Source organism: Protopterus annectens, chromosome 1.part1, assembly GCF_019279795.1.
Source record: "Protopterus annectens isolate FY-2018-M chromosome 1.part1, PAN1.0, whole genome shotgun sequence".
In the NCBI taxonomy this organism is placed as follows: Eukaryota; Metazoa; Chordata; order Ceratodontiformes; family Protopteridae; genus Protopterus; species Protopterus annectens.
The window spans coordinates 1,563,988,248-1,564,006,398 of record NC_056726.1 but is presented as its reverse complement, the minus strand read 5'-3'; the positions used below and the strand labels follow the sequence as shown (position 1 = coordinate 1,564,006,398).

Below are 18,151 nucleotides of genomic sequence, written 5' to 3'. Positions count from 1 at the left end.
CTGTTTGGCCCAGCCCTATGCTGGTCCTGCTGCAGCTGTTTTCGCATGATCATATTATGTAGCATAGCACATACCATGACAATTTGGGTACATGTAGTTGGTGTGTACTGCAAGGCTCCACCAGATGTGTCCAGACACGGAACCGTGACTTGAGCAGCCCAAACACACGCTCTATTACATTACGTGTTTGTGCGTGTGCCTCATTATGGCGTTCCTGTTCAGGTGTGTGTGCGTTTCTGATGGTTGTCATCAGCCACGGCTCCAGTGCATATCCTGCATCCCCACTAGGTGTCCGTGTGGGATGTCCCCATTGGCAAATGTCTGGTACAGCTGTCAAATGCCAGATGTGGGAATCGTGGTAGCTCCCAGGACAGCCGGCACACACATTCATTATTATGCCCTGGGCATCACACACGACCTGGCAGTTGATGGACGGAAGCCCTTGCGGTTTATGAAGGCCCTACCGCTCTCCTGCTGGTGCTTTGATGCGTATGTGCGTGCAGTCTATGGCACCCAGTACCTCAGGGTATTCCGCTATTTGCTGGAAGAGACGCATGTTGCTGGCCAATACCTCACGGGCATTGGGGAAGTATACATGATCACCGACATGTGCTGACATGGCATCCAGGAACTGGTGCAGTACCCTGGAAGCTGATGCCTGTGATATCCCCATCATATCGCCAGTTGGTCTCTGGAAGGTACCTGTTGCTAGTATTCTTAGGCCAACACATACCTTGGTTTCCACTGGGATGGGTTCCCCTCTGTTGGTTCTGTGTGTGAGGCGTGGCCTGCACAGCTCCACTATTTGCTGCAGGAGGTCTCTGTCCACTCTATAGCGCTCTACTATCTCCAGCTCATGTAACCCGTGGTAGGTGACCTGGACCTGTACACTCTTCTCCCTCTCCTCACTGCGGGTTGTCTGGCACCATCTGCATTGTCACCACCCTCAGCAAGTCGCCTATGTCTCATTATGACAGCTATGGCAGCCCCTAACATTTCTGCTCTGAGTTCACCTTTTTCAGTTTTCACTTCTGATAACTTAACTCCTGTCTTGCAGTGTCTCTTGAGAGAAACATTCTGCACTGCTGTTTGCAGAGTTTTAAGTGCTTGGCTGGCCTAGTATTCTGCCTGTGTAATTGCCTGCATCTAATTGTTTTCACCTGCTAGCTCCAGCAGTATTCCCTGCTAACTTCCTAGTACATCTGTTGCTTCCTTTTTCCTCTCTGTTTCCTCAGGGTGGAGCCGTGTGCAAACCAGCAGAGACACACTCACAGTGGCTTACACGCGCGCACACATACTTACACAGTTCAGAATCTGCTTATTCGGATTTAAACCCGTGCACGCCCGCGCAAACAGTGTTACACATCTCTTAACACGCTCCCACATGCTTGGTCTGCCTTACACGCGCGCACACCGCCTCACACGCACGCACACCGCCTTACACGCGCGCACACCGCCTTACTCGCGCTTCATGGCGCGCCTGCGTCTTGCCACCGTCCAGCAAGAAACTTTGGTGTAGGCAACAGTGTACACCTTCCATTTCTTGGCTTTCTCATGTTTACTTGGAGGCACACCTCCTTCCTTGATACCTCTCTGACATCTGTCATTTAACTCTACCTTCCAATGACTTCCATCCCTTTCTGCCATTCCCCCCTGTGATGTCACCTATCTCCTACTCTGTTCCTCCCCCTTCTGTAACTCTTACACTACTCAGACTGTGCTCATTTGCTATGTGACAGTGGAATTCAGTATCCTTACCCTCATTTGCATCAGATTGCCTACTAATGCTTAGTTACATCTCTTAGACTTGGCTTCCCCCCTTGGCAACCACTACACGGTGGCCATGTTGGTTTTCTTATGCTGGTCCCTCCATTGACATTCCATGTATTGTATAAAACCTACATTTCTAGGTTTAGAACCTTCGTTTTTCTGTTTTATGCAGCGCAGCCCGTTTGCGTGGGGCTGCGCTGGGTTTACACATCGGCAATTGCCGAAAAAAATATATATTTTTAATATTTTTGCATGGGGTTGCATTGCCAATGGCCACATATTTGGCCATTGGCATGCTGCCTATAACATATGCACCCTTTATTTGGAGCTGACATGGCTCCATTGCCGTGTTTGCAGAAACGTACTCAGTTGTCAACTGAGTACATTTCTGCAGCTAACACGGCTCTTACACGGGCTGTTCTTGGCTTCCTGGATCGCTAATCAGCCTCATTTGCATGCTATTCGGCTGCAAGTGGGCTGATTAGCTTAGCCACTCCGTGTAAGAGCCGTGTTAGACTGACTCTTACACGGACTTTGGGCTGTTCCTGGATCGCGAAGGCTACATGGAGTCTTACACTACTCTTAGACTCCGTGTTAGCCTTCGTGAATCCGGCCCTGTATGTATATATTTATATATTTTTTTTTTATTGCCAGATGGACTAGGGTTGATATATTTCCAGCCATGTAGCATATACTGTCTTGGATAATATCACAGACTTAATAATCTCCTTAACAATCTGGTCATATAAGAGGTACCACATCATTATAAATTTTATTTAAAGTACATAAGGGTTATATTATTATGACAGCTACTACGTAGGGCAGAACCAGCTTGAATGTCACACTGATGGGGGAAGGGATGTGAATGTATACCATTAACATTTGCCAGTACAATAAACCACTCCCTTGCCTGATTCAAAATGTATAGTCAGAAAGCTTGTGAGGAAACTATTACTCTATTTTTGTTTTTACTTGGATCTCTTGCCTGTGTACTTAAAAAAATGATTTTTGACTGGAAACAGACTGCCTGCCTTGCTTGAATTACTTTTGAATACTTAGTAATTCTGTACAATTACATATGTTTTATTATCTTTTTTTTTTTTTTTTTTTTTTACTTAAGACGAGTTTAAGTTCGCTACTTCTACTACTTTTGTCTGATCTGATTATTATACAGTGACTAACTAGAGATATATGGACTGAAAATCTTCCATGCAGAGAAGTTTCTTACACTGTTTTGTGTTTGGACCCACTACACTAGATTAGTGGGTTGTTTTGAGACTTCGGGGATACCACGGAGATTACTTGTTTCAATTCCCTTTTTATACTAACATAACATCCCAGTAAAATAAAAGCAAAAAATCTTATACAACTGCACCCCCATTCCCTGCTCCCACTCTTCCTTCTTTTCCGTTTCCGTTTCTTTCCTCCTTACTATCAACATATTGCAAATATCGTATATACCGAGCAACACCTCTGTATTACAATCGTACCAGACATTTACCATACAGTATTGTAAAGTTGCCCCCTCATACTTGTTTTCTAATTTGGGAACATTTTAATCAAAGCTTGGCAATGTTCTTGCATATTAATGTACAAGAAGGTTATTGGACCTTGTCCTGGGCTAAATCTAAAAATGGTCTACTTGAATCAGAACTCTACCCCTGTTAACAAATGAAAATAAATAGATAAATAAAGAAATATATAAAGAAAGAAAGACATGATAACTGCCTCTACCTTGCTCATCATATAGTAACGCTCAGGAAATTTTTCTATATGGCACAGCTGATCTCGAAGAAAATATAACCCAGATCTAATTGATTATTATCTCCTTGTATTCAGCACCGATCAAACCAATTACAGAATATCCAGATCTAATTGATTATCTCCTTGTATTCAGCACCGATCAAACCAATTACAGAATATCCAGATCTAATTGATTATCTCCTTGTATTCAGCACTGATCAAACCAATTACAGAATATCCAGATCTAATTGATTATTATCTCCTTGTATTCACCACTGATCAAACCAATTATAGAATATCCAGATCTAATTATTATCTCCTTGTATTCAGCACTGATCAAACCAATTATAGAATAGAGCACCTGCTTTGCAATGCACCTCACCAGACATATCTGACAGTTGGAAAGACTGCAGAGGTCCTTAATAAATATGATCACAAACTTGAACCCCCTGAGCTAAGAGAAAAGACTAGAAGCACTGCCCCTTCTCTTCTACATCTTATAGGCTCTGCTCCTCAGAGAAGAACTATACTGTGCCTTCCCAGGAATCAAGAGATCCAATAGTTCAGGACATCTCTTGTACCTTCACAAATCAGAAAGTCTCACAAGTACCAGAATAAAGGATCTAAACCTGCTTCAGCTGATCAATAAATGAAGTGACGAGATGGACTTGTTATTAAGCATCTCTTTCACCTCTGGAATGGACTCCCCCTCCAGATAAAGCAGTGTGGTACCCTGTGTTCCTTCAAATGACACCTGCACAACTGATGGACATTTACAAATTCACCCCAGGATTGACTGGCCTATCCCTCCTTGAGATAAGGGGTACGATCTAGGGTAGGAAATGGCAGGGCATAATCATCACTACACTCAGTACCCTTAAGCTTCCTAGGATTCCTGTGATAATCTTTTAGCGCTTTGTCCCTCTCTCTCTCCCTGGGGCAAAGAGATAAACAAATGGCTCATCTTCCTAAACCTGTGTCCTTTCTTCTGGTAGAACTTGAGTTGATAGTTTACACTTAAGAGTTTACATCCAGGGAGTGAAGGACTCCATCATCTCCGATATCTGTCACAGTAAAGAGAACTGGGCAATTACCTGGTTCAGGGAAACTTCACAAACTTTTAGTTATGTACTTACCATAACTTTGGATGTATGGGATCCATCTCGCCTACATTCACTACAGATGGGCTTGGAGCCGATCCTCGGCTCCGACTCGGCGCTATACTATAGAACGCAGTCTCTTATTGGCTGAGTTACCTCATATCCCAGGATGCACCACCACTACCTCCCCAGATCTCGTTTGTTCGCACTCATATCCACAGAGACATACTATTGTCATAACATACTCAGGTCTTTCAAGAGAGGAAAGAAAAACAGATTCGGACCGTCCGGTCTCTCCTGGTCTACAAGGCAGGGGGATGGTGGGTGGGTTATTAGGAATGTAGGCGAGATGGATCCCATACATCCAAAGTTATGGTAAGTACATAACTAAAAGATGTAATGTGATCCTATCTCGCCTACATTCACTACAGATGGGACAGCGTCCCTAGCACCTAATTCCCGGGTGGCTCATTGGAAAACACTCCTGAGTACTGTGGAACCGAAGGAAGCTCGACCTCTGGATGCCACATCTAATTTGTAGTGAGAAACAAAGGTGTGTGAAGATGTCCATGTGGCAGCCGCACAAATATCGCTAATAGAGAGCTTGGAATGAAAGGCTGCCGAAGTGGCCATAGCTCTAGTGGAATGAGCTTTTACAGGAGCTATGAGCTGCTTGTTTGAGATGAGATAAACATGAGTGATGCAGTCCCTGATCCACTTGGCAATAGTGCCTTTAGTGATGACTTTGCCTAATCTGTTATCTGAAAAGGACACAAACAGTTGATCTGATTTTCGAGCTTTGTGCGTCCTATCCAAATAGAAGCGCAATTGCCTGTGCACATCTAAGCAGTGAAAAGTGTATTCAGCTCTGTTGGAATATTTAGGAAAGAAGACCGGCAGCTCCATTGATTGCTGTAGACAAAAACTAGAACAAACCTTGGGTATAAAGGATGGGTTTGTCCTAAGAGATACTCTATCCTTGTGGAACACTAGGTAAGGTGGTTTAATACAGAGCCTGAAGCTCTGAAACCAGTCTTGCTGAAGTAATAGCAACTAGAAGTGCAGTTTTCCAAGAAAGGAATTTGAGGTCGCAGGTAGCTGCCGGCTCAAAGGGTGGCGAGGTTAAGGCACCTAATACCACATTCAGATCCCATGGAGGTGCAGGTTGGGAAATGGGGGGTCGTAAAAACCAAGCTCCTTTAATAAAGGCTTTACAAAGCTTGTCGCTCATTAAGGGAGGTTGCACATTTTCATGAAAATTAGAAATAGCCGCCAATTGTACCTTAATGGTAGATACTGAGCAGCCTTGTTGGAACAGGGAGGCTAAAAATTTAAGTACTTCAGATACCAAGGCTGTCATTGGGTCTAATCCTCGGAGCTGGGCCCAAATAGCAAATCTCTTCCATTTACTGCTATATATTTTCTTCGTAGAAGTCTTGTGGGCTGAAGACAAAATGTGTATGACTTCAGGAGCCAGAGAGTGGGTCCTAATTATGGTTGGAAGAGGAGTAGCCAGGCTGTCAATTTCAACGAATGGAGGGACTGATGGAGTTGTCCTGACTGGTGAGTCAGCAGGTCCGGAACTTGGTCCAGAAACCAAGGACCCTCCAATGCATATCTGTGAAGGAAGGGGAACCAGATTTGTCGAGGCCAGTATGGGGCGATTAAAATCATCTTGCTTTTCAAGCGAATCGCCTTCTGAATCACCTTGGGGAGAAGGGGAACCGGTGGAAAGGCGTAAAGCAGACCGGAGGGCCAATCGTGGACAAGAGCGTCCTTGGGAATCCCCCCCGAAAGTGGGGTTAGAGTGAAGAAGTGATGACACTTCGCATTGAGGGGGTTTGCAAAGAGATCGCAACAGGGAACTCCCCATCTCGTGAAAATCTGTGTTGTCACTCTGTTGTTCAAGGACCACTCATGAGGGGAGAGAATAGTTCTGCTCAGTCTGTCGGCTAACACGTTGGATTTCCCCGGAATGTGCGTTGCCATTAGAAAACGCTTGGTAGCAATCGCCCAATCCCATACTCTCATGGCCTCTCTGCAAAGGGGATAGGACCTGGTTCCTCATTGTTTGTTTAGGTACCAGACTACCGACATGCTGTCGGATTGAATGGCAATTGTACCCTGGGGGAGGTGATTGTGCAGTGCTTGCAACGCTAAGAGCACCGCCCTCATCTCCAGGATATTGATATGAAGAAGACTCTCGTCGGGGTGCCACGTGCCTTGGACCGACCTGTCCAGATAATGACCCCCCACCCTGTCTGGGAGGCGTCCGTAGTCAGCGTGGCGGAGGGGAGTGGCGGGACGAAGGGTCGCCCTTGATTCAGGTTGGGGGTTATAAGCCACCAACGGAGATCCTGTTTGCACGTGTCCGTGATCAGAATGTGGTGACTGAGGGGAAGGTCCTGATAAGACCACTGGACCGAGAGGAGCCACTGAAGTATCCTCATGTGCAACCTTGCCAAGGGGACCAGAAGAATGGTGGCTGCCATGGAGCCCAACAGTTGCAGGACCATTCTTGCTGGAGCGCGACGCCTGAGGAGCAGAGTTCGGACTTGGGACTGTAGCGTTATGATCCTTTCTGCAGGAAGATAGACTCGCATCTGCCTTGAGTCTATTTCTGCACCGATGAATAGAATATGCTGAGATGGTTGCAATACAGACTTTGACCAATTGAAGGTGATTCCTAAGGAATTGCCCAGTGTTATCGTGGCTGCCAAATTTTGCAAGAGTAGATGCCTGGAGGCGGCAGTTAGGAGCCAGTCGTCTAGGTATGGAAACACCTGGAATCCTAGACTTCTCAAGTGAGCAGTGGCGACTGCCAGACATTTGGTAAACACCCTGGGGGCTGTGGTGAGACCAAAGGGCAGAGCTCGGAATTGAAAATGACTGTCTCCCAGGCTGAAGCATAAGTGTCTCCTCGACGCCTGATCCATCAGAATGTGATAGTAGGCGTCTTTGAGGTCTATGGAGCACATCCAGACTCCTTTCTCCAACAGTGGGAGAATGGATTGTAAAGTGACCATCCGGAATTTGAACTTTTTTACAAATCGGTTGAGTTTGCTGAGATCCAAAATGGGTCTCAAGTCCCCGGTCTTTTTTGGCACCAATAAGAATCTTGAGTAAGTCCCTGATCCGGCCTGGTCTGCGGGGACAGGTTGGATGACTCCTTTTTGAAGCAGCTTTGAAACTTCTTCGGCTGCATGATCCCGCTGACTGGGTGGTGGGTCCGGGATTCTTTGGACTGATGGGGGTGATTGAAGAAAGGGGATGGAGTAACCTCCGGCAATGATTTGAAGCACCCATTGGTCCTGAGTAATGTTTTGCCAGGCCTTTAGGTGCTTCGAGAAACGACCCCCGACTGGCTCCGGAGCTGCACAGTCGGGCACTCCTTCAGGGATGCTGGAAAGAGGAGGAGCCACGAAAGGACTCGCGGTCTCCAGTGTTGCGGGGGCCTCCGCCGCCTCTGGGATGGCGTCTCCCTGAAAAATTTCCCCCTCCTCTGCCTCTAGAAGGGGGATCGCTCTGTTGCGGCGAGTAAGGCTTCTGAGACTTACGGAACCACATCTTCCCTCCCCTCCTGGCCTTGGGATAAGGCCTGACAGGAGTGGAAAAACGGGCCCCTACGGCAGCCAAGGTCTTACCCTCCTGCTCGCAGCGAGTCAACGTGTCCTTTACCTTGGGACCAAACAAAGAGGACCCATCAAAGGGGGCGTCGGCAAAGGAAGACTTAAAGGCCTCCGCAAAATGACACAGGCGTAACCAGGCTTGTCTCCGAAGAGCAACACCTGTTCCCGCCGCTCTACTCGCCCCTTCGGCCGCATAGGAAATGAGCCTCATGGACGAATTAGATAAAGAGGATAGGGTAGCCAACTGAGAATTAACTGTCTGAGTTAATTGATCAGGTAAGTTACCAGAGACGGCATCCGACAGCTCCTTGATCAGATCCCTCTGTAGTCTGGTGAAGTGTGCCAAGTAATTCAGAGACCTTAACGTAAAGGCCGCTGAAGTAAGAATGCACGCTTGCCGTACCGATCCATGCTCCTAGACTCCTTATTAGGGGGATGGATGGACGCAGAAGCCTCTGCCACATCTTGTTGGGTGGCAGATGCCACCACCATAGCATCTACAGCCACACCCTTAGATAAGAACTCCTTGTCCGGGGGTGCTGAAAGAAACTTGTTAGGACGAGCTGGCACCGGTTCCACAGAATCCGGGTGTTCCCACGCCCTTCGAGAGATCAAATCCAGAAGCTCGTCGGGCGGAGACACCCAGGAGGCGGAGGGCTGAGCCCCGAAGGCCTTGAGGAACACCGACTCCTCAGCGGAAGGGGGTTTGGATTGCCAATCGCCTCGGTGTTTAAGGATTTCTAAGATGTCAGCAAAGGAGACATCTTCCGATGACGACTTTGGGGACCCCTCCGCATCATCGAGGTCGGTATCTGACGTGAGGGACTCGTCAGGGGAGTCGACGTGCTTCCTCTTACACAGTCTCTTCCTGGGTGGTTCCTCCGAAGGAGAGTCGGAGGAACCTCCAGGAAGAAGGGAACCACCAATGGGGGTAACCTCAGGCCCAGGGGCTCCGCTGTCACGAGACAGGGGGACTCCAGAAACGCCAGTCACCACATCCAAGGAAGGGGGTGGTGGTGGAAAGGTCGAAGTGGCCAAAGAGGATTTGGCTAAGGCACTTCTCATGGCATCGAAAGCAGGACCCCCAGAATCCTGGGAAGGTGCTATCCCAGAGGCCACAACAGCAACAGGAACCCCCGCAGCCGACGCACCAAGAGAGAGGCTCGGAACCGAAAGGGTCGGATCCGAAGCCTCCCCCCCGGGGCCGACTGAGGAAGTTCGTACGAACCCGACCCAAGGGACGGAGTTGAAGTTAGAGTCGGAGCCGACTCGATAACTTCGACCGGATCCACCAACACCGACTCCAACGGCGCCGAGGCTGTCGGAGGAGGAATGGTAGTAGAAGGAAAGGGGATCGGCTCCAAAGCCAACTGGGCAGGAGTCGATATCAATTTAGCAAAGACCGGTGACTGGAAGAGCTTCTGCAGTACCCTGTCTACGTCCGAATCGGACATCCTTGAAGAACGGGAGGAGACCGATCGGGTCCGAGTCGACTTCCCCGCCGGCTCCGAAAGAGTAGGGGACCGGCTCCGTACAGGCTCGAGACGTATCGGCGCCGAGGGAGATCCCACTATTGCAATCTCCCTCGGAGCCGATGTGGACTTCGGCTCCGAAGAGGAAGTGTCTGAGCGGGCAATCCTCATCGGCTCCGAAGTCAGTGGAGCCGATGAAGGTGACCCACCTCTCGATGTCCGAGCTCTCGACTCCGAGGTCAGGGGAGTCGAGGCTGGAGGCATCGAGGCAGACCGTTCCGCCCTCGGCTCCGAAGTCCGTGGAGCCGACGGAGAAGCCTGCCTAGACTTTTTGGCTGTCGGTTCCGACGGGCTGGTCGGAGCCGACTATTTTTTCTTTTTTGCAGAGGAAGAAGAAGAGGACAATGCTTCCTCAAACGAAGGGGCAATGAGCCCTTTTAAAATCAATTTGTTTTTCCTCTCTTGGAGGACTCGAGAGGAAAAAGCGTGGCAAACGCTACAAGACTCCTGCAGGTGTTTAGGGCCTAAACAATAGACACACAGGGAATGATCATCTGTGACTGACATTTTATAGCTACACTTGACACATTTTTTGAAACCAGAGGGTCTATGTTCTTTAGCCATGGTTTCGACAATTAATAACACCGACTAGCAAGACAAAAACACTGACAAACAGCTAGGCTCTAACTCAAACGCCTAAGGTAGGGCTAGGCCCCTCTAACTTAAACGGAACCTTCCTACTCGACAAACAAACACAATTTACCACAAAAAATTATTTAAACACTAACGTACAACAACAATAGCTGTTAAAACAGCTTTTGGGTGAGTTTCAGAAAAAAAATCTGACAGAAAAGATTTCAAACTAGAGGTACTTAGCTCAGCCAAGTCCGAGACCAGGTCTATGCTGGAAAGCGGCAAACGAGATCTGGGGAGGTAGTGGTGGTGCATCCTGGGATATGAGGTAACTCAGCCAATAAGAGACTGCGTTCTATAGTATAGTGCCGAGTCGGAGCCGAGGATCGGCTCCGAGCCCATCTGTAGTGAATGTAGGCGAGATAGGATCACATTACATCCATCCATTAGAGGATGTACAGGTTAATCCTGAATGGCACCCTGTCACTGTGACAGACAAGACACCATTCTCTACTCGAGAACCTGAAGAGACAAGATGTTTGAGGTACAGAGATAATGGCCCTCAGTAACCAGGTTTCCCCAGAAAAAAACTTCAACACCACTGACCCAGTGGGCTCAAATGGTGAACAGACAAGCCTTCCGACCACAGATATGAAGTCCTGCATGGAGAAAGGACGATCAACAGGGAATTATAATGCAACAGTACCTTAAGGGAGTGCTTGAACAAGGAGCACTAGAACATAGTTCTTCACTTCACAAGGGCAAAGTGGGGAAAAACAGTTGAAATGTGCAGCCGAACTGTGGATTTACTTAGATGCAGCTTTTACAGACGATTGGGGTAGATCAAAATCCCCTGTAGGCTAAATAAATGCACTGGTATCTGCTACTATTTTGCCCAAATTGAGAACCTTTTACTTGCACTTGGAGGTACAAGCCTGCAGAGTGAAAGTTTTCTTTGAGGCCTCAATAATTTAGGCCTGGCAATACAAGTGGAGCCATATCAGTAACCGGGTCTTGAAGTGGAGCTGGTTCTTGCTCTAAAAACGCAGGACAACTCTTGCTATGACCAGTACAATTTTCTGCACTGGTAGGGCAATTACAACCTGAAACTGCACCACCCTCAACCACAAGCAGGTGACAAGAATTAATTTTTGTCTTCTCCAAATTTAGCAATGACATATGAAAGCAACAAGAATTGTTAGAAAATGTGCAAAAACTTCCTGTGTCACAGAAGTACCCATCACTACCTCCACTCTGTCTTGCTGCACTGAACAGAAAAAGACTGCATTCTTCTAGGTGTCAAAGGTGGTAAACAGTTTTATCTTCACAGTGTCCTTCTCCTATAACACCTTGACCACGCACCATATTTGTTTCCAAGACTTCTAGAACAGAACTGAAGGCCTGGCTTAAAAAAGAATGGCTACCAGCTTGTTCAGTTTCCCCAGAAATGCGATCCACAACAAAGGGTGAGCATTGTTTCCCTGTCAAGAAGGTACAACTCTGTGCAGCTTTAATTATTAAGATATCATATGACAGACTCATTTACAAGGCGAGATTCCAGAAAACATGGTTTCTTCAAGGCCCTCAGTGTCAGATGTCCTGTTCTGACCTCCAACTTGTGGATCCTTTCTTCAGGGGAGGCTACACTTCCTGCTGTGTGGGAGGTCTAGGTGGCCTCAGTACCTGTATCAAGAGATGTGACAGGTTTCATGCAAAAGAGGAAGATCCAGCAGAAGTTCAGTGAGCACTACCTGTCATTTTAGATCCTAGTGATAAAGCTCCAATACCAACATCAGGTATAAAAAAATCAACAGTTACTCTGAAGCCACCGACAGTCCATCATCCATCCACTCAGGGATGCAAAGTGCATTATGACTATCACTGTTACCATCAAACACAGAGGGTGCGACACAATCAGAGCCCCAGCTTTACCTTGTAACAGGGTCCCATTCTAGGTGTATGAATGATTGTTACTGGAGAGTTGGTAGTTTTCCCCTTAATAAAGGCCTAAGCTGAGGTCAGGAAGAACTTCCAAATTTATGATGACTCCTAGGCTTCCACAGTAGTGCCCACAACATGTCTGTCTCCAAGGACTAATCTTCGCAGTACATAAATACCAACATGCCTTCTTCTGCAAGATTTTAGTCAGCACAACCAACAACTAGGTGAAGAGTAAAGTCTATTTTCTGTGAGGAGTGAATTGTAATGACTGCAACAGTGAAACACGAAGAACATCTCTAAGGTATTCTCTATGAAGATGCATAACTTCCAAGTGGCAGACACCCTCCCTCCTTCCTGTTGTGAAGAATGAAAGAAAAGTACTGCTGCCATCCACGCCTGAGGAAAAGTCAGACTTTGTCACATTCCATTTCTAGTGATGCTTCCCTCACTGACAACTCTACCAATGATGTGCCCTACTTCTTCTTCTTCTTTTGGCTTTTCCCGGTTAGGGGTCGCCACAGCGGATCATCTGTCTGCTCATGATTGGCAGAGGTGTTTTACAGTGTCGAGTTGCCAGCCCGGCGCCCAACCTTCCACAGAGGGCACAATGATGTGCCCTACTTAATGACAGAAATTGTAGAATAACTGCCATCAGCCACGGGTTGTTAAACAAATGATTACTGACAAACCTTAAGAATCAAAATATAGACATATGCGGTGGTGGTGCTGCGGTGGCCTTGTTGCCTCACAGTAAGACGCTGTCCGGTTCGATTCTCAGCTAGAGCGTCTTCTGCATGGAGACATGCGTGAATGGGCATACCTTCGTTGAAGGTTGTGCATCAGGGTTGGTAACTCGACACGTAAAAATCAACTACCAATCATTAGCGGACCAGAGTTCTGCTGTGGCGACCCCTAACCGGGAAAAGCCGAAAGACACAAACAAAATGTGCCAAGATCAGCATAAGGGCATGAGAGTTTAGGACTCTTGGAAGTTAATTCTGTCAGAGACACAGCTGAAGTAAGTAATCTGTTGAAAGACACAAGTGTCTGTGACAAAATGGCCATTAGAATTCTAATCTTACATAACTATATAAGGAGGCAGTTCTAGGTACACTGCAGGTGTTTATACGAGCACTTTTGGAAAGCGTCACGGATTCAAGCATTCCTGCAAATTAAATCAAACAAACTGAGCATGCACAAGCTACAAAAGTACAAAAAAAACTTCAGAATTTATAAGTGTGTGCACATGTACTTGTTACAGAAGTAAGTTGACTAAATCTTGTTCTGCTACATATAATGCAACTAGCCGTTAAAGAACACTAGCACAATCTGAAATCCATAATTCACTTTTAAATTTAAAGCAAAGGCAACACAAGTTAAATTTTGTACAGGCATTGCAGGAGACAAATTATCAGTGATGCTGGAAAAGCCTACAAGTGAGAGGGTAAGGCAATCTTCAGATGTGGATGATTTCTGAAACAGACAATGAGGGCAACAGCAATTTTCCTAGATTAAATATGCCCTGTACACAAAAATGACTGGATTTTGACAGACAGCAGTAATATGTATTAACCACTAAATACCAGTTTGGCTTAGAAGACAATGGATGAGTGATGCTTCTTACAAGAAAGAATGGAAGTGTATGAGGATTCCAAAGAATGCATATTGGCGTCTTCTTTCCCACACCTTGTAAACTCAAATTCTTAGAAAAGTTCACAAGCAACAATGATACTTACAGAGCTTAGACTATAAATGTACAGCGGAGACTGATCAGAAGCTACAAAGGTCTCTACTTGCGCACCCCCCAACACAAAAAAAACCCACACAAAATCTCAAGTTGAGGATCAAAACAAACCTTGGAACACTGTACTTCAAAGGTTTTCTGACAACACATTTATATGTTAAAGGACATTAGTATCAATGTGCTACCTAGCAGTTTATGAATGGGGCAGTGGACCCATTCGCCTCTCCCTTGTGACTGTAGTGGAGAGTTAACTGCAGAGAAGGGGAATCCCCCCTTCTTTTTAAAATAAAAAGCATTTCACTGCTGATATACCAACAGGATGTACTAGTATGAACTATCCCCAAGCTAAAATGGAAATGTATTGTTAATTAGGGCTAACAGGACAGTATGAAATATACAGATAACTGCCACAAGACATGTCTTAAATTAACAACTTACTGTATACATGGAAATATAACAGAGGTACAAAACTATTACTATAAACTGTAAAATACTCACTTAAAAACTCCTTCACTTTCCATTTCTCCCTTATGAATATGTGACCTAATATTGCACTGGCTGTCAAAACAGAAGAAAAAAAAAAGAAAACGTAAAAGCACTCGCTCACTTTTACATACTACATTCAAAAAATTCAAATGCATTTCAAAAAGTTTGTCTAAATGTTCAAAAAACTGTATATGCATGCATGCATACATACATACATACATGAGTGTGTGTGTGTGTGTGTGTGTGTGTGTGTGTGTGTACACTATAGATATATATATATATATATATATATATATATAAAGCCACATTCAAATATATTTCGAAAAGCTTGTCTGTGGATGTATATGTATGTGTGTGTGTGTGTGTGTATGTATGTATGCGTGTGTTTGTACATATACATGTGTATATATACATGTACATATGTATATATAAAAAGCTACAATAAAACTGTAATAAACAAGGCATCTTCAGACTAATAAATGACCATATGGACCATGGCACAGTTTCTGGTTAGACATATTTCTTGAGGGAAAATGCTGTTACAAACTAAGGGAAATGCAAACAATTGCCTTGAGATATTGAGAAATGTTAGAACCAAGACTCTACTGGAATGTAACCATAGTAAATCTCAGATAAGCCAACTTAAGTAAATACAACCAAACCTATTCAAAACCAATATGATTCACTGCTTTCTTAGGCAAAAATATATACAATGTAAAAAAATATTTAATTGCATTTACTAAGATGAGAAGAATCTGTTAAAAAAATCTAATTTGTCATTACTGGTTAAATACAAAAGCAAGCTACCCTAATCATTCCCTGCCATTTTATGCTTAACTCTTAGATACATTTAGCAGAAGAGTAGCGATGGTGGGGTGAAGGTGGCAGATGTCCCGGGCACAAGGTGTTAGGGGGGATTCACTTCAGAAGCCTGAAATATCACAAGCCTGAATTTCATAATCTGGAAGACCAAAAGCCTGAAAATTCAAAATCCTGAAAACTCAAAAGCCTGAATACCAAAAGACTGAAAATATACAGAACACAAAGAATAACAATATTCTAGTCCAATGACACACAAAAACACATGCAAGACAAAGGATAGCACTGTTCACCAAGTATGGGCAGGGGGGCAAGCCCCCCTGCACTCCCATGTGAGGGGCTGCGCCCCCCACACTCCCTGCTAATTAAATACATCAACTCCAAGACCGCACTTCACGGAAAAAAATGGCAAACATGCCATCACATTTCATGACTGCCTGTTGTAACCTTAGTAATGTTCCCTTTTAACTTGCTATACTACAACACAACTCATGAAAGTGTAGTGAAGTGCAGTCTTGGAGTTGATATATTTAAGTAGCAGGGGGTGTGGGAGGCACAGCCCCCCACATGGGGGGGTGCAGGTATATTTGGTGGAATGTAATATGGTTTGTGTTGTCTTCAGTCAGAATATGTATCCTATGTATTTTCAGTCTTATGGGATTCAGGATTTTGAATTTTCAGGCTTTTGGTTTTCCAGATTATGAAATTCAAGCTTGTGATATTTCAGGCTTCTGAAGTGAATCTTTTAGGGGACACTACTGGTGGATGCCAATCAGCGGGAAGTGCAGTACTGGCACTCCTCATCGCTGTATGAAAATTTGCTGTCTGGATGGAAGCACTTGCTTCAATGTTCTGTGTGTGCTATAAGCTGTAACAAGCAGCTTGCTACAGTTTTTAATGTAAAAAAAAAGTTTTTGTTGTTTTTTTTCCTTTTTTGCTTCTTAATAGGAGTACAAACTCAGAGGACCTGGCAATCCCAGCAGAGAGGTAAGGAATGCCAGATCAGGGGCTGGACCTTTTTTCCTCCTAAACTAATAGCTGAGGGGCACCAGATCATGGAACCACACTGGTGTAAACTGAGCCAGCTATGGCTCTGACATTTAGCATCAGTAGCAGTAGCAATATGCATCTTCACATTACTGTTGCCTGGCAACAAAAAGACAAAGTTAAGCTCAGCTGAACCCTGACACCAAGAAGTTTCTTTTTCTACAATACAAAGGTGATGTCCATAGACTGTATGCAACTTAGATCCACTCCATCCATGCATTTTTCAAAATCAACTTTCACATTCAGGGCAATAAGGAAACAATAAGGAACCAGAATCTATCTGGACAAACAAGGGTGTGTGTGCGCATATGTATACACACACACACACACACACACACACACACACACACACACACACACACATACACAGATACACAGATACAGACAGACACACAGACAGACACACAGACAGACACACAGACAGACACACACAGACACACACAGACACACACAGACACACACAGACACACACAGACACACCTCCCTACCTATGGATAGTCCCAACATTGGCAATTTACTTACCAACTTTCCTTTGAGATATGAAAGGAAATGGAAGTCCCATGTCAAAACTCACACAGAAAGTAACCCAGCCAGGGACTGAACACAGGAACTAAGTACTGTAATGCAGCAGTCCTAACTGCTGCATTACGGTGCCACCCTTGGGTCTCTTACAGTCATACTAAATGCAACTGTTTATGATAACAAAAAAAGGGTCTATATTATACGATCGGAACTTTAGTCTAATAACTAAAGCTCGATCACTAAATGTCGAAGTCCCAAAACCGCAAAAAAGAAGTTATGTACTCACCATAACATTCCATCTGAGTAGGTAAACTTAATTTGTCAGCAACCTGTGGGTTACGGATCCGAGCCGGCAGCCTACCAAGCAAAAAGATCCGAGCTCCAAGCTCCTCCTACTTACCCATACTACACTGCAACCTCCTTCCAATCCTCAGATCGCGTTTGCCACCTGCATCTAATAACAAAACAAACTAACAACCTGAGACACCTGACTCAAGGACAAAGTAAAGCTCATAAGTCCGAACCTCGAGCTCAGCTAAATAACCATCAAGGTCAGGGGGAAGGAGGGAGGGATGGTTGCTGACAAATGAAGTTTACCTACTCAGATGGAACGTTATGGTGAGTACATAACATTTTTATCTGAAGTAGTTAACTTCATTTGATCAGCAACCTGTGGGACAGAGCCCCCAGCTACCTGAAATCTTGGGAGGCCCTTAAGTAAGGATATTCCGGAGCACTGCAGAGCCAAAGGCAGCCCTTCCTCTAGACACCAAATCCAGTTTATAATGAGAGATAAAGGTGTGAGAGGATGCCCAGGTAGCCGCTGAACAAATGTCATCCAGGGAAACTCTAGACCAGAATGCAGCAGACGTTGCCATAGAATGCGTAGAATGAGCATGAACTCCCATTGGTTCTGGTAAGCCAGACTCTCTGTATGCTTGTAGGTTACAACTCGAAATCCACCTGGCTAGAGTTACCTTTGAAACTGGTTTCCCTAGAAAAGACTTAGCAAAGGAGACAAAAAGTTGATCAGATTTATGACAGACAGCCGTCCTGTGCAAATAAAAACGTAACTGTCTGTGAACATCCACCAAATGAAGTTTATATTCTCCTTTGTTCTGGAAATTGGGGAAAATGATAGGCAAATTAATGGACTGATTTAGTCTCAGAAGCAACTTTAGGGAGAAAAGAGGGATTAGTCCAGAGACATACCCTATCCTTATGAAACACAAGGTATGGAGGTTT

The 18,151-nt window shown here is 45.2% G+C and overlaps 1 protein-coding gene across 1 annotated transcript in view; it reads right to left on the bottom strand.

Moving 5' to 3' along the window:
• Positions 1-18,151, bottom strand: part of NIPAL3 (NIPA like domain containing 3) — a 750,101-nt gene that overhangs the window by 446,999 nt on the left and 284,951 nt on the right. The window contains exon 4 of the mRNA XM_044083192.1: positions 14,531-14,590. Coding sequence (XP_043939127.1) covers positions 14,531-14,590 — 60 coding nt within the window. The remainder of the gene's footprint in view (positions 1-14,530; positions 14,591-18,151) is intronic.